This window comes from Lepisosteus platostomus, chromosome 8, assembly GCF_059453375.1.
Source record: "Lepisosteus platostomus isolate fLepPlt1 chromosome 8, fLepPlt1.hap1, whole genome shotgun sequence".
Taxonomy (NCBI): Eukaryota; Metazoa; Chordata; class Actinopteri; order Semionotiformes; family Lepisosteidae; genus Lepisosteus; species Lepisosteus platostomus.
The window spans coordinates 44,594,578-44,618,996 of record NC_142618.1 but is presented as its reverse complement, the minus strand read 5'-3'; the positions used below and the strand labels follow the sequence as shown (position 1 = coordinate 44,618,996).

Sequence of the window (24,419 nt, the reverse complement as noted above, 5' to 3'; positions counted from 1 at the left end):
TGGGGGCTTGTACAATAAGTATTTACCACAAGCCAGCCTGAGTACAATCTGGCTGAGGGCATGGGCTACCTTTGATAAAGAAGTTTGGTTTCAGAGCAAATGCTTTTCCATTTTATTACAACCTTTTCACCTCTTCAGCCATCTCATGTATTGTAACACAATGTATTGTTGTGGCTGTGCAAAACTAAGAGGACCACCGTTTATCAAGAAATGAAACTCCCACTGTCTGGGGAACTGCTGACATGACTGAATTGAAAATTAGTCAGTTTCATCAACATCAAAATCTGCTTCTGTTTTTTTATTCACAAACTCCTAATAATGCCTTCTTCTCTTTTTCAGCAACTGCTTGGCCTGTGAACTAGGCAGTTATTCGATTGACATTGCAATTACTGTCATACATAATGTCACAGTATGACATTTTTATTGTCAATGTGACCTGCATCACAAAATACTCCCTGTGCAAAAACTGTTTAGCGTCTTTATTCCAAACTTTATAGATATCACTTTCGTGACAGTATAATTACAATATTGCAATATGTTTTGCAATATGACATTGCCTTCTGAAACTTTATATAGTCGCTGGCTTGAAAACTGGGACTCCTATTGAATTCAGACTTTGCAGGTTTTGTTAGCAGACAAACCTGTTTCAGATTTATACATTGCACTGATACTTTTTTATGCCCACAGTGGTTACAGGGTATAGTAAAATTAATCACTTGACTAGCCTTCTATTCTTTCTTCAATATGTGGGCTGCACTGGAAACTTGCTATGGAAAGCTTGTCACTGTCACATTGCCTAATGTGTTTTTTGACTGTGGAATCCTCTAAAATTGCATGCGGGTTTTCCAATTTACAGTGGCTAAGCCTAATCTAAGTACTTTTACTGCAACTCCAAGCTGTATATATGAGGCATTGAAATTTTTATGGTGGACAATAGTTTTTGCATTCATTTTTCCCGATGTTAATGTAGCTTTGTATGTGCTGTGTGCTTAAAAGATCGGTTCACCTGCTCTTTATACTCCATGGAGATTTTCACACTAGATGAAATTGTTCATTTTAATAGCTGCAGCTCTCCTGCTAGACATTAACATTGTGCATTCCTGTTTTCCACTCCACTGCTAATTGTCCAGTACAAACCAAGGATACGTTTGGGGAAGCTATAAACATTAAACCAATTAAAAAGACCAAAATGCAAACGATTCCGTCATATTCAACAGTGTGTTTTGACCAATCACTGCATTTTAAATGTGTTGTTACTGTAATGTAGGTATAATTGTAAAAAGTTTTAACTAAGAAAGCTTTGAAAGAAATAATCACAATCATGCATTACTTAATTAAGAAGTAAATATATAATCATGCAGGAACCATGTGCTCAAGGGAGTGGGCAGCTATTTCCACCAAGGCAGGGTGTGTTGCTGCTTCAATTTCAACATAGCCAAATGATGTGCAGGAAGTATATGATTAAGGGCCAAATATTAACACCTGTTTTCAGACCTGAAATAAATATTGAACTGTTTATCAGTGGAATCTGAAGTTCAAAACATCAATTTTAAAGGCTGAAATAATCTAATAAACAGTATGTCCAGGCCAGTACAGATTTGAATTAAGTCCATTAAAAGTGACTTTGGGACTGACGTCCCTTCCGGGGTGTATCCTGCCATGCGCCTGTTGCCTGCCGGGATAGGCTCCGGACCACTGTGACCCTGACTTGTGAAGAAGCGGTTAGGAAAGGAATGGAAGGAAAGTGACTTGGAGTTCAAACCTGATCAGCCCTGCAGGAACCGAGTTTGCTTGTGCATTCTTGAATGGGGGTCTTTGTGTCCACTGGCTTTTCGCAAATACATTAGCATCACCGCATGCTAATGCCAGCTGCGTCTATTGGTTATTGACCTACATAATGGTGAGCAATTAAATTTGCAGAAATACCATCCGTCTCACTCAACACATGAAATCTGTCATACACAGTTGCAAGCACAGTCACAGTGTGGCATAACTGAAGTTTTGTCTTGTCAATGTGACCTGCATCACAAAATATTCCCTGCGCAAAGCTGTTTACTGTCTTTATTACGTTATATATATATAACTTTATAGATATAACTTCTGTGGTGGTATAATTTTAGGGATTCAAGTAGCTGCGTCGGCATGCGTAGGCAGCAAAGGTAAAGGTTTATTCCACGCTGAAAAGAAAAGAGACCAAACGTTTCGGCTGTGAAGGCTTCTTGAGGACAGGACTCAGTGACGCCTGAAGAAGCCTTTACAGCCGAAAACGTTTGACAATGAAGAATCTACACTGCATTCAAAACAGAACCTCCGTAGAACTCATAAGAAAGCAAGTTACTGAGAGGAGGTGTGAAGTTGGTATTATCATAGAGGGTATCGGAGTCATGGTGAATAAATTAATTGAGCCCGTATAAATCTGTGTGAGGCAATTGCGAAGACAGATATGGTGAGAGAGATAATAGGATCAAAATGTTGGTGCCTCATTTTAAGTACAGATACCTTTGTTTTTAAAAAAGATATAGAATGGTGAATGTATGAAATAATTACATGTAACTGGCATCCATAACAACAATATATAAGATGAGGAGATCAAGAGAAAATGTATAAGTTGTGTTGTTGGCAAAAAAATCATTTTCTTGGTTGCAGCATTTTTTCACAGATTTGAACTGAAGCCTAAACTTCTTCAATGCAAATCAGTGAAAAAAGTTCTGCCTATATTTCCTTAACTTTTTTGCAAAACATTGATTAATTCATTAGGCTGATGCTTGTATCCAAAGTGGCCATTTCTACTGCTGAGTCTCTTTCTGAAGAGATCTGGGTCAAGTGTATGACAGCAGGGCCCTAATTGGGAGTCCAAAACCTTAACTGGTCCATCCCAAGTACTCAGCTAAGTCTCTGACTCACTGTCTTAGAGTGCAGGTGGAACCCAGATATCACTAGTTCAAGCCTCATTGACTGACTGGCATTCACAGCACCACTCCACCAGGGCTCGGTGGGTTCTAGTTGGTCCAGGTTTCTTCATCTTGCCACACAGCCTCCTGGGACATGTCAAGCTTGCAGTGGTAACAATAAGAGAGGCAACGTTGCTCCAGTCTGTGGTGAGGTACTGTGGAATTCACGGACTGTTAACAGATGACTGGCTCAGACAGGTTGCCAATTCAGGCATGTGCATTTAGTTCAGCACCTGAAAGGATCAGTAACAGAGGATGCATGTCAACAAGATGAAAGGGAATCCAGGATGGAAATAGTAGTCACCATAGTTATTAGTAATCACGGCAACAGTATTTATTAGCATCAGCTAATTATAGTGTGCTGAACTCAGCACTTCAAGATGGCTTCAGGGTATAGGCATCCTTTAAGCTTGAAAGAAGCTTTAGAGAAGTAAATTTGCTAACCTGATGAGGTGAGGGAAAGGCATATTTGTATAAATAACAGTCAAAGGTTCTAAAACAATTATAGACCAATTGTTATAGAATAATGACAAACAGTTGTTTTTATATGGAATGAAAGTACTAGTCTAGCACAGCGTGACTTTTCCCACATAGTTTTGTAGTGATGCTGCAACATTAGCACGATCTGTAAGAAGATGGGAGATCAGTATTGTGTACAGGAATACAATAAAAACATTGGCTCGTGCCAGGTTTGTAAATGTTCTCTGAACAATGAAGGCAGTCTTAATCTCTTCTCAGAAGGAATCCCCCAGATGGATCACGACTCAACAGTCTTTGAAAAAATCTATTCTTTTCTTTGAATTGGACATCAGGGAGTCGCTTTGGGGCATTTAGCTGTTAAAATGTGCTGCCCTCTTGATTGTGAAGGCAAAAGTCTATAGCAGCTCTAAATAACTTAAAATTAAATTGAATTACTAGTATTGAGAAAGTGAATGCTCAGTAGCGAATGAAGAAAACTGAAGACAGATGTGAATACTAGAGTGGCAACCAGCAGAGTAAACAATAAGGTCTTTTAGCTACAAGGAACGGTCTTCAGCTTTTATTAAAGGTTTTAAATATTAAAGGTCATTTGTGTGACTTTTTTAGGTTCTTTTTTACAAGATTCTTATCACTGTGCTCTGTGCTGAGTCACAGACGCCGGCCCCTCTTTTGATACGTTTAGCATTCTGTGTGCAGCTAAACTACAACACTAAAGGGCTGTTTCTTCACATCTTTTTGGTTCCGGTTTGCTTGTAATGATGCAGAATATCCTTAGACATGTTGAAGGACTTATTGCAACCAACAACAATTACATAATATAGGGGCAATTATAGGAGGTTTGTGGTAGAAATAAACTTACAGGTTCTGGTAGGCTGTATGGATTTCTGTATAAGTGGTTTGTAATGACTATTTATGGGTTGATGTAAATAAGATAAGATCACTTTATTGGCCATATACAATTTCTTGTATTAGGAATTTGTCTTTTCGTGTTCCCAAACTTGCTCTACATGAGACACACAGACAGGGAGAGAAGCTTGGGATCAGAACGCAGGGTCAGCCATTTCTATGGCACCCCTGAAGCAGTTGGGGTTAAGGGCCTTGCTCAGGGGCCCAACAGAGTAGGATTCCTCTGCCGGCCGCAGGATGTGAACTGGCAATTTTCCAGCCAAAGGCGCAGATCCTTAGCCACAGAGCCACCGCACCGCCACATGTATTGATGTGTTTTATGTCATGTTAGATTTACATTGTTACATTGATAGGTCTTTGTATGGATTTCATAAGTCTATGTGTGTGTAAAACATAGCTGAGAAATCAGACAATAAAGTATCATATAAAAATGGTGGTTGCTTTACTGATTCAGTGCGTGCACAGTCATGTGGATTGGAAGGTGGGGCTTTTGGTGACATTTCATAAAGAAATTTCTTCATGAGGCGCCTCATTTGCAATAGTTAAAAGAGAAATGATGGTTTGGCAGCAGGTTTCTCTCTCACCCTGTTGATTGTTCTTCTATTCCAAAAGAGTGTAAAAGAGATGAAGTCTGACATATTCTAAGCATTGATACCAAAAGGTGAATAAAAAACGTCATATGGTCAAGTTGATATGTATCAACTTTTTACCAGATTCACTGGCATTAATGTCAAGACAACATTTTTGTCTTAGATTATATTATTTTATTTTAGATGATAGTTTTTATTTTCACCATCTGCAATGAGCTGTGATATTCTTGATAACTAGCTTCTCAAACCACAGCTGCGTGGCTGCTGAAGTTCTGCCCTCTGTTTTTAATGAGAAAATCACAAACAAGTTTATATACAGTCTGAGATTGTTTCCTCAAGAGGATGAGCTATATCGCAGAAGTAACAGATGAAGCAGTGACAATGAGATGGGCTCATCCGTCACAGTGAATTGTTTCCTTGGCTATTATCACCAACACAATTATCTGTACAATAATCAGGAAAATGGTCCACATCATATATCCTATGATAAGAATAATTTCAAATTTAGTTCTGTATTAAAAACGTGCTCTAAGATTTTAAATAGACTCATAGACAAATATTCCACTAAATATTTTTCATTTTGTTAGCGTCTTAACCTAACCCTATTGTTAATTTACAGATGGATCCTGTATAACAAATTTCTATTCTAGTTTCATAAGCTCTTTAAGGTGTATATATTGTGTTTTCCTTTTTTGATTTAGAAATTGCATTTCACCATGGTGTTTACTATTGATATATTTAGTCTATAAATATGTTCAGGATACTGTATATGTGCATGTGTTATGATATACCGGGGTTAAGGGAATTTGTGGTCTTTGAAAGAGGTGAGACCCTTGAACATAGCCATTCCAGACACAGCAGTAAACTAAAGAAAAGGAGCACTTTATTTTCCATTTCAAGCAGAGAACACTGGTTTATTCTGAGTTCAAATAAAGCCAAACCAAAAGCGGTTTGAAGCACTTTCCTTTTTTACTTTCCTCTGTCTACTCTTTAGCAGAACCACATAACCTGCCTACTGTCATTTCACTCACACAGTTTAAAATTCCAGCTTTGCTGGTGTGTTTCATTACCTCCTTCCTTTTTTTCCTCTGACCCCTGAAGTGCTGCTCTTCTTTCTCTTTCAGCCTTTCCATCTTGAACCTGACTGGCTTACATTGTCTCTGCTTCCAGGAAGCCTCCTCTGACTCTCTCTCTTTTTCTTCTGACTTCCCGCTGTCAGTTTCCAACGGTAGACCTGGACCTTTTGCAGTCCCTGTAGCCGGACACGCATTCTCCACTCACCGCCTGTCAGCTTCTTTCGTCAGAGGGAGACTAAGGGCTACATTTGTCTGCCTCTGAGAATGCTGCACCCTTGACCTTCCAACCTTGTTGCAATGCCAGGTGACTATGGAGGACTCTGGGAGATTTCCTTACCCTCCGTCTGTGTCGACTTCTCCTGTTTATCTGAGTACACACAGCAACCAAATGTGTGTTCGTCCTTCATGGATGAACTGCATAAATATATTCCTGCAGAATATATTCCTATAAAAACTTTAAATTCACTCTGTAACGTGCATCACGTATCGCTCAAAATCATATAATCAACACAGCCTTTTCTTCAACAGGTCACAATAGTATTGTGAAATATCCATGTTTGAGTATTATTCATCTAAGATATTTACTTCACAGGGAGCTTAACTATGAGGAGACAATGTATAAGTGCCACAATAAGCTCACAAACTGTGGAACTGAGAATAATAATAATAATTGCTTACACTTATATAGTGCTTTTCTGGACACTCCCCTCCACCACCACCAATGTGCAGCATCCACCTGGATAATACAATGGCAGCCATAGTGCTGCCAGAACGCTCACCACACATCAGCTATCAGTGGGGAGGAGAGCAGAGTAATGTAGCCAATTCATAGAGGGGGATTATTAGGAGGCCATGATTGGTAAGGGCCAATAGGAAATTTGGCCAGGACGCCGGGGTTACACCCCTACTCTTTTCGAGAAACGCCCTGGGATTTTTAATGACCACAGAGAGTCAGGACCTCGGTTTTATGTCTCATCCGAAGGACAGCGCCTGTTTACATTATAGTGTCCCCATCACTATACTGGGGCATTAGGACCCACATGGACCACAGGGTGAGCGCCCCCTGCTGGCCCAACTAACACCTCTTCCAGCAGCAACCTTAGTTTTTCCCAGGAGGTCTCCCATCCACATACTGACCAGGCTCACACCCGCTTTGCTTCACTGGGTTGCCTGTTTTGAGTTGCAGGGTGATATGGCTGCTGGCTTGACAGTCATCCACAGATTCATCACTTTTTGTTATCTATTACCAAGTGCTTTGCCTCAGTATTGAAGTCTCTTCTAGTCCGTGTTTATACAATAGGTAATTTACCTTAAGTTTTTGCCCAAGTTTTTCCCCAAGTGTTGACAGAGAAAATGACTCCTAATCAAGCTGCTGTGGCAAGCCTCAGTTTCCAGAAACTTCCGCCAACAAGCAGGTTTAATATAATTTTGAACAATTACACATTTTACTTCTGCCAGAAAATCTGAACTGCGAAAGCCAATTTAAAAAGCATAATATAGAGAGAGGACAATGCCCGTTAAAGGAAGAGATACTTTTTAAAGGTCCCTTGTTTTTCTAGGGTGACAGACAATGAAAAGGAAAGCCTTGCTGTGTCATTAAATGGAATTTTGCTTCTTGGAGTAATAGCTCCAGTGTAACAACTTGGAAACATCCCTGAATTAATAGCATGCAGCTATCAATTTACCCCCCTAAGAACAAATAGAGTGTGAACTGAGGCCTGTAGATAATTCTAAGGTAACAGTTGGCTTGGAGGCAAATTTAGACAAAATAAGAACTAGATCAAGGAAGCAGTTCTTATTTCAAAATTCTCACACCTCATACTGTACGCTACAGTACGTACTGCCTTTGTACTTTGTTCCTTGTGTCTTTCTATGCAAGACATTATATTCTTCTAGTTTCTTTGTATGTTCAGCATTCTTAGATATGTATTGTACTTTTAAAACCTTTTAAAATGATTCTTATCATTAGATGTACATGTTTCTGTGCGTCTTCTAACCTGTTGTAGCTGTTGCACTTACTTCCAATAATTGGCTCTGTTGGGTTAAAAAGTATAAAAATACAAAAAATCTAAAGAAGCGCAAATTTCTAGCTGATGGAACTAGAGCAGAGGCTATAAAGAAATCTTTGCAAGTGTGGGTGGCTTCTAAGTGTTCTTTGAATAACTGCACTAAATCTGTATGCTTAACTGATTTCCAACCTCATTTACAGTGATTTCTTCAGACATAGGCTCAGACATATTTGTCAATGCATTTAGCACAGACCTTACTTCTTTCTGACAAGCAGGGGGCAGCAGGATGCACAATACAGTGCTGAAAAAAGTGTATTTAGTGATGTGCTGAATCATGTTGTGAACAGATAAGGCCCACGGTTAGGATGTCCTTATTTGAAGGGCAGAATACAGTCATGTACCGTATGAAGTCCTTAATACTGTATTGCTGCATCTCTTAATATTTAGTCTGGTATAATTCCCTTTTCAAACAAGAATTTGAACAACTTTTGGAGATTCTTTACTGGGCAGTGCATTGCAAATATCTGCAGGTGTTCTGAAATATTAAATCACTCACATTTAGAATTTCTAACTCTTTCTAGTGTCTGAATAATTGATTCTCGCAGCTGTGTTTCGGGTGTGTGGGCAGCAGGCACACATTTCACTGACTGCCTTTTCTTCATTAGCCAAGCAGCTCTAAAGTAATTCTCTCCCCAGTTTAGCAAAAGCCAGCTGGGGGCACATTCTACTACAAGTTGCAACAAGCTTCGTCTTCTGATTGCCTCATCAATAGCAATTTGATTCCGCTTTGGTGTCTGGTGATACAAGCACGCCTCAAAATTAAATTCATATTCTTGATCTGGGTTAATTTATGGTTCAGTCATCAAAGTGACCAGTCAATAACCGAAAAGTTCATGTTTTTTTTTCTTTATTTTGTGATTTAAATACAGATCCTTGGCTGGGAGATGTGAAACTAATGATGATTTACAGTCATAAATCATGCTGTGTCAGTAAAGCATGAAGCTCATCACTGGATTGGGTGATTATTTAAGGAAGTGCAGGGAGTCTCTAAATGAATAATGAACAAACTGACTTGGCATTTGGCCATTAACTAGAATTAGAAAGCATGCTTTTGTAACTACTATCTGTCTTCTTCTTTATTTGTTAGTGTGTGTAAATCTGTTATTTCTTTAGATTTTTTTAAGGGCAAGAATCAAATTTTCTTCTATGTTCTTTGATGTCTGGGCTCCTGGGTATATGCCAGAATATAGTAGAATATGTTGTTTATCACAGTAGGTTGAAAAGACAGTAGTATCAAAAGCAGCACAGTTAAAAATGTTAAAATGTTTCTTAGAATATTTTAAATTGATTGAACCTGATTGAATGATCTCGAAATTCCGATTTGAGACCTTTTTGTTCTTGAATGCAGTTTTAGAGATTGCTTTCTCTAAATAATTGATTTTTCAAACACAGTGCAAGAAACAGCTTGCAGAACCAAGTCCCGTAGCTTTAATCTAGTATGCCTACAAAGAATGTGTGACCAGAAGCTTTCTGATGGGACAAGCTAGGAGTCTTTTTGGCTCCCGACTGTTGGAATTCAGAAAATGAAATAAATGGTCTGAATAATTTAACGTTCCTCGCTTTGTGTATAAATGCTTATGCATAATTAAAATTTTAGGGTTATGAAGGTTAGATTGTCTTATCAGTGCTTCTTTGTGTGAAATGTTTCCTCTCCTAATAACTGTTTTATTGTTTGCTAATTGTGAGATGGCATTTCTCTTGTTAAGTTAGAACCATTTTTCCACAAAGCTCGTTGAGCTGCTTCACCTGCAAGACTTCTTCAGCCCTTCAAAAGAAACTCCTGACTTCCATTCTAAAGGCCCTAAATGCACTCGGCCAATTTTGTTAAAGTGAGAAATATTTGCATCCTAAATTAAGATGTGGTTTATATTCTTGAGTTGTGACTGCTTCTGCAGTGTTTCTTTATTAGCTTCTGCACATACACACAGGAACGAGTAGTCTGCTCATTAGGCAAAGTTATGCTTCGTTGTATTGCCTGCCAAATGTGGAGAAATCTGCACTTATGCTAGTGCGTGACTGGAGGGGAGAAGCTTTCCACACGATAGACTCCAAAACAAATGTAATCAAAGGCCCAGGTGTAATAATGACTTTATTGTGATGGCTTAACAACAAATTGGTCTCAAACAATCCCTCAATCTGGCAGCCCCTAAAATTCACACACAAGCAATTCTTCCAAATCTCTGCATAACACCCCATTCTCTTGGGTCCCCTCCACTGTGACACACCCTTGTTGTATAGCAGCTATATAAATCATAGTGGCAGCTCAGCAGCTGTGAGCGTGGTCAGTACCTGGATGGGAGACCTCCTGGGAAAAACTAAGGTTGCTGCTGGAAGAGGTGTTAGTGGGGCCAGCAGGGGGCGCTCACCCTGCAGTCCATGTGGGTCCTAATGCCCCAGTATAGTGATTAGGACACTATACTGTAAACAAGCCCCGTTAGTGGGGCCAGTAGGAAGCACTCAACCCTTAATGCCTTACTATAGTGACGGGGATACTATACTGTAAAAAGGCGCCATTCTAGGGGAGAGACATAAAACTTGGAGAGTCAAGAGAGGTCTTGACTCTCCGTGGTTATTAAAATTCCCAGGTTGTTGCTTGAAAAGAGTAGGGGTGTTACCCCGGCATCCTGGCCAAATGTCCCATTGGCATTTACCAATCATGGCCTCTTAATAATCCCCATCTATGAACTGGCTTCATCACTCTGTTCTCCTCCCCACTGATAGCTGGTGTGTGGTGAGCGTACTGGAGCACTATGGCTGCCATTGCACCATCCAGGTGGGGGCTGCACATTGGTAGTGGGGTAGTGGTGGAGGGCAGTCTTCCTTACTTGCAAAGCACTTTGAATAGACTGTCTAGAAAAGGGCTCTAAAGTGCAAGATTTTGGGGTAACTTCCACCACAGGTGAATTAAATACAATGTTAGTGTTTGGGCCCATCTCCCAGGTGTACACATACTAGATTAATCTTCAGAGTGAAGTGTTGATTTGTTTTATTATTGTTGTTGTTTCAGGCTGGCCTGTTCTTCAGTTTACCACCACTCTGCTTGTTATTATTGTTTGCCATCTTCTATTTTTATTTTTACTGTTTTACTATCGTACTTACATGCAGCTATTCAGCTTTTGTTTTCACTCCTCTGTTTGCATGTTGCTATTGTAAAACTGCCACATGGCTCCATCTGCAACCCCAAACCCCTCATCACAACCCCCCCCCCGGGTTCGTTGATTTCCACACTTCTGCGATAGTGAAATGGGTCAAATCATTGACATGTATTCTCTCATTTGTAATTGGCACCTTTTTTTGACAGGGAGAAACACCTTAGCACATCTCAAACCATAAAAAGCTATTTAAATCAGTGTATTCTGAGGAAAATCAATACTAGAAACGTGGGAGTTGTTACACTGCAGCAATGAAAAAGGAGATTGTTCACAGTAGGAGCAGAAGGGTTGTCTGTAGGATACTGTCTAAAGAGCTGACTTTAGAGAAGGTGCCAGACACTGTCGAGTGAAAAAGGTTCACTAATGTTTGTGGATAGCGGCGCAAAGGACCAACCTTTGAGGCACGTTAAAGAAGAAAAAGAGAAAGTCATGGACAATTAGACAACACTGGAAATGTGGCGATGTTATAGAGACTAGAACCAAGACCCAGCAAATATAAGGACAGAAAATGAAAGAAAAAACATTTCAAGTGTGCAAGATTTGGATGTCCTTAAGAGGTCATGGTGTTCTGTATATTGAGAGAATCCTTATCATCATAAAAACTGTCTTGAGACAGATGAGATTGCATAGCAATCAATGAGTCTTCCACTGTTCTATTATTTAAAAAGAGTATTGATCTTCTCCTGCATATCTGACAATGCAGTTAGCTATTGTAGATCACAGAAAAGCTAATGTAAACATGCCAATGTTCTGAATTATAAAAATAGATTTAATGTCATTTGTGGGGTTTTTTTTAATACAGACTTGTTTGTATATATACATGGTTCTAGCTGAAGGAAGTGCTGGATGATGTTATACCCAGAAGGTCATTTTGTGATAAAAGTGGTGTGTTAATTTTTTGAAGCTCAGTGGAATGAGATTTCACATCAGCTTATTTAAACTGATCCTGAATCATGACATCACCCTGAACAGCAAATGGCAGAGATATACTATACATAGGCTTTGCATTATACCTCAGTATCGGTTGTATTGTGTGCAGCCACTAATACCTAACCAGACACAGTCAAATCCCTGAAGTGTCTTCTTTACTTATGTAGCCTAACATTCATGTCTAACAGCTTTATAGAAATGGGTGTTGAGTCTGTAGTCACCAATCTGCAGTCTCTATTGCGGATGTATTGTGTCCCATGTAATTTACACGGAAGGGCATTACCGATGTAGTAAGAGTGAAGTACTTTTCTCAAGTTACAAAAGCAGTACCAGCCAGGATTGGAACCCACAGCCTTCCGGTTATAAATCCAGAACCCTAACCAATACATCACACATCTGCTTCTGCCCATTTGAGCTTACATCTTGCAAATGAACTGAGGACTTTAAAGGAATAAGATTAAGAACTTGTCAAGTTGTGAGTAATTATAATATTAAAAACCTGTCAGATTGTGAGCAACAAAATGATACATTACAGTCACATTACTTAGAGAACTGAAGCGACATATGAAAATATATAAAGCTACTGTATGTTACACTGCTCTAAGCAGCCTATTGAAGTGGGGTTGCATGTTACAAATCTGAACTGAATTGATGTCACATTGCAAATAACCTCAATATTCCAAAGGTAATATATATTTACATATGTGAATTTCTGCTTTTACTTGGCATTGAAATACCAAAACACATTTATTGAAGCAGCCATATCACCCTGCAACTCACAACTGGCAACCCACTTAAGCTAAGCAGGTGTGAGCCTGGTCAGTACCTGGATGGGAGACCTCCTGGGAAAAAACTAAGGTTGCTGCTGGAAGAGGTGTTAGTGGGGCCAGCAGGGGGCGCTCACCCTGTGGTCCACGTGGGTCCTAATGCCCCAGTATAGTGATGGGGACACTATACTGTAAACAGGTGCCGTCCTTCGGATGAGACGTAAAACCGAGGTCCTGACTCTCTGTGGTCATTAAAAATCCCAAATTTCCCATTGGCCCTAACCAATCATGGCCTCCTAATAATCCCCCTCTATGAATTGGCTTCATTACTCTGCTCTCCTCCCCACTGATAGCTGATGTGTGGTGAGCGTTCTGGCGCACTATGGCTGCCGTCGCATCATCCAGGTGGATGCTGCACATTGGTGGTGGTGGAGGGGAGTCCCCATTACCTGTAAAGCGCTTTGAGTGGAGTGTCCAGAAAAGCGCTATATAAGTGTAAGCAATTATTATTAATTATTATAAAGTTTTTTTCTGGGGCTCTTTTCAGAATTTCTCATTTTCATTAAATACAGCCCCCAGGCAATGATGAATGATGATCGGTTATGCTTCTAATATGGGGCAGCACAGTGACACAGTAGTTAGTATTGCTGCACTGCAGCCCTGGTGCCCTGGGTTCAATTCCTGGGGTGCCCTATGCATGGAGTTTGTAAGCTCTTCCTGTGTTTGCGTGGGTTAATGGTCTTCTCTGACAATTGGCCCTGGTGTGGGTGTGTATAGGTTTGTATATGGTAGTAGTTCAGGTGGGTAGCTGCGTCAGCATGCGTAGGCTGCAAAGGAACAAGTAATAGGTTTATTCCATGCTGAAAAAAAGAAGAAAGCGAACACAATGTTTCGGCCGTGGAGCCTTCTTCAGGTGTGAGAGAGACAGGGCAGTAGGCAAAGGTAAAGTAGCAGGAGAACAAAGGTTGGGAGGGGGGAGGAGTGAGAGGCGGCAGCAGGGGACAGAAAGAGAGGCCAATCAAGAGGTGTGAAGTCAGAATGGGTGCAGAGAGGTGTGAAATGAAACTTCCAATGAATGGAGAAAATTTAAAGGAACAGTAATAATAATAATAATAATAATAATAATAAACTTTATTTTATATAGCGCCTTTAAAGGTGGCTTCTCAAAGTGCTTTACAGGATGACAATAACAATAAATAAGAAGACTACAACAATAAATAAGAAAATTTCACAAGACAGGACACAATTATAGTTACAACAATACAACAATAACAATAGAGGAGACCGTGGAAGATGGTATTAAGAAGAGCAGAGGGGTGAAGAATGGAACCAGTTAAGTAAAGGCTTTTCTGAAGAAGAAGGTTTTGAGTCTGGATTTGAAGGAGTTTAGAGAAGGTGACTCTCTAATATCCTTGGGCAAAGAGTTCCAGAGCTTGGGGGCATAGCAGGAGAAGGCCCTGTCGCCCATACAATGTAGACGGGCTTGGGGGACAGTAAGGAGGGCAGAATTTGAAGAGCGGAGGTTGCGAGGTGGGGAGTAGGGCGATAAAAGTTCAGACAGGTATTGAGGTGCCAAGCCATGTAAAGCCTTGTAGGTGAGCATGAGGATTTTAAAGTCTATGCGGAATTTGACCGGAAGCCAGTGCAAGGACTCCAGGATAGGAGTAATGTGAACACTTGCACTAGACCTGGTCAGGATTCTGGCTGCTGAATTTTGGACATACTGCAGCTTGTTCAGAGTAGATTTAGATACCCCAGGGAGCAGAGCATTGCAGTAGTCAATTCGAGAGAATACAAATATGTTGTATTTCAGCCACAGTTAATGATAGCATAGGGCGTAGTCTTGCGATATTTCTAAGGTGAAAAAAAGATGTTTTGACAGTATGCTGTACATGTGGGTCAAATGTTAAGCCAGAATCGAATATAACCCCAAGGTTTTTCAATTTTGATTGAAGCTCAAGTACAGAGCCATCTACAGACAGGGTTACAGGACTGGCTTTACGAAGTTGATGGGGGGTACCAATAAGCATGACTTCAGTCTTGTCACAGTTAAGATGAAGGAAGTTTTGAGTCATCCAAATTTTTATGTCAGAGATGCAATGTAGTCTGTCGTTAAGAGAAGGGAGAATGTGTGATCCTAGCTGTAGAATAATTTTGGTTTCGGTGGTACATATACAAACTTATATATAAGTTTGTATATGTTTGTTTTTGTGTGTGCCCTGCAGAATGATGGACTGGCATCCCACCCATAGTGTATCCTGTCTTGCGCCCGTTGCTTGCCAGGATAGGCTCCGGCTCCCACACTACTCTGCGATTAGAAACTGGATGGATTTCTAATATTTCCTCATATGAATAGGCCACTGAGTTATTTTAAAAGCAAAGAATGAACAGAGAAGAACATTGTTTTACTAGTTATTACTTTACTAGTGTGGGTCTTAAGAATGTGACTGTCTGCTAAAATGTCCACTTTAGCAATTTAAGTTACAATTAGCATTGAACAGATGTAGTTCTGTAGTCATTGTCTTGTACTACACTACTAAGAGCAGACTTTATTTCTGGCATAATTTTAGTTGAACGTGATGTGCTGAGTGAGTAGCAAAGCCCATGAGTGAGAATTTCTAATTAAAAACAGGTGAGAATAATTAAACATCTGAGCCCAGTAAATTAATTTTTGACGATCTTCTGGTCCAGGATTTGTTGTCAGAGAAAATAGTTTACTGCTTTTAAGGCCAAACATGTACCACATCCCACTCAGTAATGACAGGCAATAGTCCTGCTTTTCAGATCATTAGTGCACCTCAGCAATGGAAGTGCATGACGATTTCCAGTCTTAATGACTGAACTTCGAGTTAAACTAGCATGGAAGCCACACTGTGTGTGTAGCGCGACACTCCCCCAAAACGATTAAGTTTGAAATCAAAATATGTTAAATTAGATTATTGAATCATAATAAAAAAATACATCAGACGCATGTTAAAAGTATAAGTAAGGTTCAACTTCGTAACTTTAAGAAAGGATTTGGCATTTATACCAAGGGGGTTTCATAATAATAATAATAATAATAATAATAATAATAATAATGATATGACGGCAGCCAAAGTGCACCAGTAGGTCAGCACACATCAACTATCAGTGAATGAGGAGGACATAGTGATGAAGCCAATTCACAGATGGGGATTATTATGAGGCTAAAGGGATTTTAAATGTCCAAGGAGAGTTAGAGTCTTGGTTTTACTTCTCACTCCTGCTATAAAGCTCACACATGCTTAGCTTCGGTGGGTTGCCATTTATAAGTTGCAGGGTGATATAACTGCTTTGAAAGTACATGATTTTCAAATTAATTGAATTAATACTAACACAGCTAAACCACCCATGCTATTTTTATATAGGTGGTGTTAAAATTCCTCAAACATTTTTTCAACTCTAATAAAGCAGTACTATAACATACTGTAAGCAAATTATATTGTGGAGTTATTTTTTAAATTAGTCTTTGACATAATACTTAGCTTTATTGCTATGATGACACCCATGTGGATTGTACGAGACCTTAAGTGACGTCCCTGTTCCTCTTCTAACACTTGCTCTGGTACAGTAGCTTCCTCACTTTTCTTTATTGTACTAGTTGTAGATTCGTTTAATCTACAATTACCGACAACTGACCAACTGCCATTCAGCAACCAACCAACAGCACTATTGCTTAGTCCTTCACACAACTTATCAAACAGTTAAATTATTTTTCTGAACTCATTGCAGATCTACATTGCCTGGTAACACTGGACTCTTCGCCCTTTCTCATATCCTTAGGAAACATTATTAATAGAAATTGTAGACGCATCTACTTGCAAATCAGACTGACAAAGAAAGAATAAGATCAGACCTCGTAGTTGCTCTCTGTCTTCTCTTCTTGTGAAAAGAACTCTTGGATACTCAAAATTGGAGGTCTCTTATGGTAAAATAGTATCCCCAAAATTCAGTGCGGGTTCTCTAAACCACATAAATTAGCTTATGTTAAGGTAATACTGTATATTTATATGTTCTATAGTTATAAAATAAGAAAGATTAAATAAATACAAAGTTTAGATCCTGACAACAGCTTATAATGCAAGCTTATTATAAAAAAATAACAATACACCATCTTTAGTCAGTGAGCATTTTATGTAATGTGTGTTCTTCGTTTCTCAAGCACAGCTTGGTAATGGAAGCTTGATAAGAAAGACAGAGTTTTGTTATAATTTCACACAACTGCATTATACTGAATGTTTCACTTCTATTAGTTCCAGACATTTGCAGTTATTTGAGCATCAGTGTCCTGCCAAACGCATTCATTGAAAATGTGGACTTCTCCCTATATCTGAGACACTAAACGTCTTTAAAGGCCTCACCTGAGGCAGTCGCCAATGCAAAGGAGGCCATTTTGCACAACTTGCCTATTTGGTAGTTTATGCACACACTATGTTGCCCATTGTTGTTTTTTTTTGCACTTAATTCCCATACTTTTTGAACTGGAAATTTTTTGTTTGGAATGCCATACATTTAGTTGTCCCCAAAACCACAACAGTAGAAGCAGGCATAGGCAGGAGCTCAGCTAGGTATTTTTTTTTTTAATTGCAAAAAGGAGAAGACTGAGAAAAGACTTATAAAAGGTGGCATTCCTATAGAAAAGGCAGTATGAATCATAAATGTCTCAGGACATATTTCATTAAATTTGACCTAGGTGTAAAGTAACTGAAGCTACTGTACGTCAGTTTACAAACCAGTGTCGACACTGTAGTACATCAGCAGTGAGTCACTGAGACTTAGCAATTTGTTTGCCATGAATCATTGTGATGGCCTGTCATCATCAGTGTGACCAATAATAAGGATTTAAATACTAGAATTAGAATCTAGCCGTGAAGACGTATGTTTTGTAAAAGGCCACTAGAGACTTGCTATTACATTACCAAGGTAAATTTGAATATGACTTGAACAAACTCTTAACATCCAGCAACAGAACAGCATCGTCCTTCAGTTATAGGTCATGTTTGAATCATAGCCATTCAGATATCCTGTATGTAACAGGACTGAACAAACTTAGTAGCTAACAATGTAGTGTTTAGTAACAGTCCATTAATGTGTAACCAGCAGTACTGCATATATCTAATGTTTTGTAGTTGATACCTAGCTAGCCAAATGTTCTGCGAGCGTGCCAGCTTGTTGGCACTTTAGATAATCAGCTGATATACAGTAGCTAATAATATATAGGTATATAGGTAATAATATATCGTATAGTCAGGAATATTATATTACATATTACATTATTACATTTATTTAGCCACTTCAGCTCTCGGCACACTGGAGGAGTGGATTTTCTATACATTTGCAGAAAGAGCCTCTTTCAAAAGAAATGTGGCACAACTCCAGCATTGCTGATCTCCGCTCAAATCATTTGTGAAATGTATCGACTCAGCCCCATCTCCACAGTTTAAAAGAAGAATTAAGATGGCTCAGAAGGAGCAACTATAAAAAGCAACAACTTACAATTATTTTTTTGGAGGTGGGATTTAGCGGTTTCGAAAGAGAAACAAGAACAAAATATAATCATATGTGCCCAAGGCCAAGCTCTGGGCTGTCTCAGGCTCCACGGAAATGTGGTAGATGTCCCTCATTACCAGATGTAGGAATCCTCTGGTGGGTACCTCTTAATCAAATGCACCCTCTGCATTTAGATCACCATATACAAAAACTACGTCAAGCTTTGCACCTAGATTAAAGTGCTCCTCCTGAATTGCCTGCAGGCTTCTCTGCAGAACATTTTCCCTGCAAGCATTTCTATGATTTGCAGAGGGACTTGTGCCCATATCCACTTTGTTCAAAAGCATAGTATAATGGTTTGCAGATTAAGCCTGTAAGAGAACAGTCGTCATCTAAACCCATAAAGTGCCAATAACAATGTCCATTAAAAAAACATTGACACTATCATCTGGAGATAAAGAGTTGCATATAATGATGATAATGGCTGCGGTAACAGGGGGACTGGTGAGAAGGGCCAGAGGCAGCTGACCAGAGTGGACAGGCCACAGCAGCAGGTGACGTCAATGCCAGGAAGCAGAGGCATTGAGGTGGACATAACAAAGCTTTTATTGTCTTGAGTTAGGGAAAAGAACATTTCGGACTTTTCAGTGAATCGCATTTTCAGGCTTATTATTCAAGTCGTACAGCTATCAGTCCATCTGCGACAACTGCCAGCACGCCCTTCCGTAAATCCATCACTGCCACCATGTCAACACTAGTTTATAATATTTTTGGCGTTGTATGTGGTCTGTGTTTCTTCTTTCAGACCCCCTCCAGGAGCCTAGTAGCCTTCCACGGCATTCCCCTCACAGGGATCACAGTGCAGTCTTCTTCCTTCTTTCAGTAGGTTGTGTTCACACAAGTCGCTCGATCTTCTCGCTATGTCTTCACGCTTGGTCTTCAGTGATCTCCAAGCACTGCGAGTGCTCATCACATTCAGTAGCTATTCTCATCAACACTCCACTCTCCGTCTTCATGAAGCACCAGGCACTGCAGTATCGAACTCAATTAAGTTTCCAGGCTGATGCTGTGTAGTGAGGTTGGATAGGGATGCTTCTGTATCCAACCCTTGCTAACACAGAAGCAGCCGGTGTATTGTTCTCTATCTCGGTTCTCACACTCACTAGTGATTCAAGACTCAACCTGTGCCATGTAGACTCCTCTATCTCTCTCAACTGTTGGAAGAAGGGACACTACCACCTTGCCAGGCAATGCCCTACAGGTACTAGCTGTAGCAGCCATATCACCCTGCAACTCACAACTGGCAACCCACTGAAGCTAAGCAGGTGTGAGCCTGGTCAGTACCTGGATGGGAGACCTCCTGGGAAAAACTAAGGTTGCTGCTGGAAGAGGTGTTAGTGGGGCCAGCAGGGGGCGCTCACCCTGCAGTCCATGTGGGTCCTAATGCCCCAGTATAGTGACGGGGACACTATACTGTAAACAGGCTCCGTCCTTTGGATGAGATGTAAAACCGAGGTCCTGACTCTCTGTGGTCATTTAAAATCCCAGGGATCTCGAAAAGATTAGGGCTATAACCTCGGCGTCCTGGCCAAATTTCCCATTGGCCCTTACCAATCATGGCCTCCTAATAATCCCCCTCACTGATAGCTGATGTGTGGTGACCATTCTGGCGCACTATGGCTGCCGTCGCATCATCCGGGTGGATGCTGCACATTGGTGGTGGTGGAGGGGAGTCCCCATTAACTGTAAAGCGCTTTGAGTGGAGTGTCCAGAAAAGCGCTATATAAGTGTAAGCAATTATTATTATAACACCTCTAGTCAGCCCTGGTTCTGCTGGCCAACTGTTTCTCACTTCAACAACATTGGCAAACAAACAAATGTGTACTCCTAAATACAATCACTGTGATACAGTGAGGGGAAGAGTTGTAAATGACAAGTATATTTCTAACAGACAGCAAAACAGTTCAAACGATGAACTGGAGAGGAAAGCAGTTTGGAAACTGCAAGGTCCAGAATCCTTAGCTGCCTGAACAGGACATGAGTCCAATTAGAATTTATTTACCTCAACTTTCAAAGGTAGCACAGGTATAAAAAGCCATCCGACAGAGGCTGAAGTTGTTTTTTGCAGTGAGTGACTTATTGTGATTGGGAATCTTCCCTTGACTTGTGACCCTAGTCTGGAAATAGAGAAACTGGTCAGGGTTTTAATTATATATTTTATGTTTCACGTGCTGTGTAGTTGCAGGTCATAAGCCTGTGGGGGGGGGGGGTTATTAATAACGAGCTGCAATTCCAGTTCTTCTTCAATCTACTTAATTGTATCTGGGAGCTTTGTGTCGTAAACAATTTGCCTATAAACTATGCTCTCTTCCTCTTAGCGTGTCATGGTGCACAACAGGGTTTTCAATGCTTGCAATGGTCAAATGAATAGAAACCAAATTAAATGTGCATTTCCACAAAGAGAGATATAAAAAATATAAACATTTTACAGGATTTATAAGCACTTGGACATAGTAGCTTGAGAAAAAATATTGATAGCATCCAACTGGCAATAAATACAAAGCACAAGCCTTCTGTAGATAACTATCCCCATAGGATGGTTTAGTGCCTCTTACAAAAATAGATAACTCAGAAATTTATTTCAGGTCTCCCTTTTAAAAAGTTCACCTCTTCCACTAACAAGGGAAATCAATCTAGCAGTCCAAAGACATTAACCCAAACTCTCGGCAAATGCAAATATTTGTTTTTAGACACAAAGTTATTAAATAACCAGTAAACGTTTGTGTACCCCTGATTTTCTAAGTTTATTGCTTTTCATTTGTGACTTACAATCAAATTACAATCAAATTAACTAAGGTTCAGCTTTACAGTAAACTAGCGCATAAGAAGGCCTCCCAAGTAAGGTAGCCAATTGAGTTTCATATTACCAGTTGAAGCCTGTGCTGTGTCAACGGCCCTACACAGCTGACAACGTGTTTCTAGAGGTGGATAGACTTTAGTTGGCCAGTGTCCCACAGTTTTTGCAGAAGTACCAGTCACAACAAGCCATTCAGCTTATATAGCTTATTAGGTTTCTTGGTAGTGTGGAGGCAGGGCCCACCTGTCCAAATTTGGATGAGCCACAGCTGTGGGGGCCCTTTAAGACACACTGAGCCCCTCCCCGGAGGGACGAACAGACCCCCGCAAGGGGAGAACCTTCCAGCGACAATCCTGGAGGGGATTGTGGAGAAACAGCATAAGGCTGCAGTTTTGCAGCATTTTCTTTTCTTTTTCTTTTCTCTTGTCCCACCGTGTATCTCCACCGTGTTCTCTTTTGTTTTGGCCACACGCTTCTTTTCTTCAGCCTGGATCACGCTAAATAGGGACAGTCCAGCCTGGACGTCGCTGTTCAAAGCGGTGCATTTTTTCTTTTTCCTTTTTTCTGTTTTTGCTAACCTCACGCCAGTGCCTCCGTCCCCTCAGATGGGGCATCGATTTTTACTGGTGTTCACCGTGGCTCCTCCCAATCCCTTCACTGTTACAGTAGTTAATTGATCAACAGTTTCATTCACTCATGATTTGACATTAGTCAGAGATGCACCACTCTTTCAGGTGGTACTCACTTTCAAGTAGGAGATGGTGGAACTTGGTGGATGTTATGAGATAAGATCACGTTATTGGCCATATACAGTTTTCTTGTATTAGGAATTTGTCTTTTCCCAACTTTCGCAACCCCAACTTGCTCTCCGTGAGGCACACAGACAGTGAGAGAAGCTTGGGGTCAGAGCGCAGGGTCAGCCATTTTTACGGTGGCCCTGGAGCAGTTGGGGTTAAGGGCCTTGTTCAGGGGCCCAACTGAGTAGGATCCTCTGCCGGCTACAGGATTCAAAACGGCAACCTTCCAGCCACAGGCACACATCCTTAGCCACAGAGCCACCGCAACACCACATGTATTGATGTGTTTTATGTCATGTTAGATTTATACTGTTACATTGATAGGTCTTTGTATGGATTTCATAAGTCTCTATGTGTGTAATATAGCAGATTTAATAAACAGTTTGACAGTTCCAACCTGGATGCTTTTAAAATAGAAAATAACTTGTCAATTCCAAATGAGTACCAACAACACAATATAGCAGAGCAGAAGCAGAAAGATACAATTATTTACATTGTTTTCAAACTTCCTTCTCATGATTTTACATCTCGCAAGGCATCATGTTCTCTATCTTCATATGCATATGCTGTTTCATAAACAGATTGTCAAAGCATGTGTACACAAAGGCTGATCTGTAGTGAAAAAAACTTCCACACTGTTATGCCCCCTTGGCTATGTTTCAACAGTGATGTTTATTTTATGAATTCTGCTGTAAATTGCCCAGGGAAGGACATCTAAATGAATGCGGTTCATTACTTATGTAATTACGTAAGAATCTGTGAAGTTGAAAAAAGGATGGCGTCATTATGGGAATTATGCTTATGGACTTAGCTAATTCATTTGTGCCGCAGTGAATCGCACCTCCATATGAGTCAAAAACCAATTTGAATTAGAAACACAATGCTTCAAATGCGTAATTTTCTCTTCCAACATTCTTAGCATCTGCTGTGCCCTTAAGTCATAGGGAAATGTGCTGCTAAAATTGCACACTTAAGATAGATCCTAGAAAATAAAGCCGGCATGTTTCAGCTGAAATAGAACTCTGTCTCCTTCACTGCCTGACAGTGTAATTTATTTTCATATTGATGCTCCTCTCCATCTTTGTTCTGCACAGCCATTCATTTAGCAGTCCAAGTCTCCTCATCACCTCAAAGCTGACATCCCTGTCAATGTTTGTTCCTCACTAGAACTAATTGTAGCCACTGATTCATCTTATTTACAGTTCTTGCACTCCTATTGCAATTCTGCAGGCAGGCTGTGCCCCCTGCTTCAGCTCTTGGAATTGCCCTCTGTTTGATGTGCCACTAGATCAAGAGCAAAAGACACAGCAAAAAGATTTTAGCCCCTGTAACACTCCTGGTGGTAAAGTAAATCGTACAATTTACTTATAGTGTTTGGAGATTAGGAGGGAAATAGTCATCCATATTAGAGGTGCTTTCAAATTATGTAGAGCTGGTAGAGAAGTAATGCCATTTCTGAAAAAAAAATAGCTACAGTAGTTAGAGGATGGAGATCAATACACGAGAAAAGACAGTACCATATTTATGTCAGAAATGTATCAGTAAGGCTCTATAATATACTACCCAAAACATAATGGAGAACACTAGGGCAACAGATACAGTGTCTAGTTTACAATTGAACTTTTTTCAATAAAAATACTGGAAATAGTTTGATTACTGATCAGGGTTACTACAAAAGTAAGGAAAACTTCTGAGAGTTTTAACAGATTCTGTCTTTACTAGGTTTACTTTTTAAGACACTGTATTGACTTTATTTTATGCAGCTGCAGAAGGGGTTCTTAATGCTCACAATGTGCAAATACGTATCTTTTGCATAAAAAAATAACTTTATGAGTTTTATTGTTTTTACAGAACAGAAATTAACAAATTGAATGTACATTTTTCATTGGTATTTCACAAGTGTCATTTCTACTTTCTTATCAGCCAACATTAACACCTCAGAAATGGTTTCTTCTCTTACAGTCATTCTTTACTGATGAAAAGTGTCAGCAGCAGTTTATTTCTGTCACCTGTATGTTTTTGTCTATTCTCCTGGGATTCTAAAAAAGGTGATACCATGTCCTAACAAAAATAGACTTTGGTGTCTTTACTTCTTCTTAAACAAGTTAAGACGCTAAGACCGCTTTAGGCAGCACAGAAATAAAATATTTTTGTTATCTATGGAAACTTTTATTTAATAAATAAGTTAGTGCTTAAATTATAGATCAATGAATAAAAAGCTTACATTTGGAGTATTTAAAATGCAAACAGGCCATTCCTAATCCTCAAGGATTTGGGCAAGTGAGCTATAGGAACTACTTTCGCCTTAAAAGTAAAACCTGGGCCTTGTATCA

The 24,419-nt window shown here is 39.9% G+C and overlaps 1 protein-coding gene across 2 annotated transcripts in view; it reads left to right on the top strand.

Annotated features, from left to right (window-relative positions):
* Positions 1-24,419, top strand: part of lyrm4a (LYR motif containing 4 a) — an 81,670-nt gene that overhangs the window by 18,145 nt on the left and 39,106 nt on the right. Inside the window, exon 3 of one of the 2 annotated variants that reach the window (XM_088643641.1) lies at positions 6,052-6,284. The exons of the other annotated variant lie outside the window; for it this stretch is intronic. Coding sequence (XP_088499767.1) covers positions 6,052-6,111 — 60 coding nt within the window. The 3' untranslated portion in view covers positions 6,112-6,284. Of the gene's footprint in view, positions 1-6,051; positions 6,285-24,419 lie in introns of those variants that run through there. 2 annotated transcript variants of the gene reach the window in all.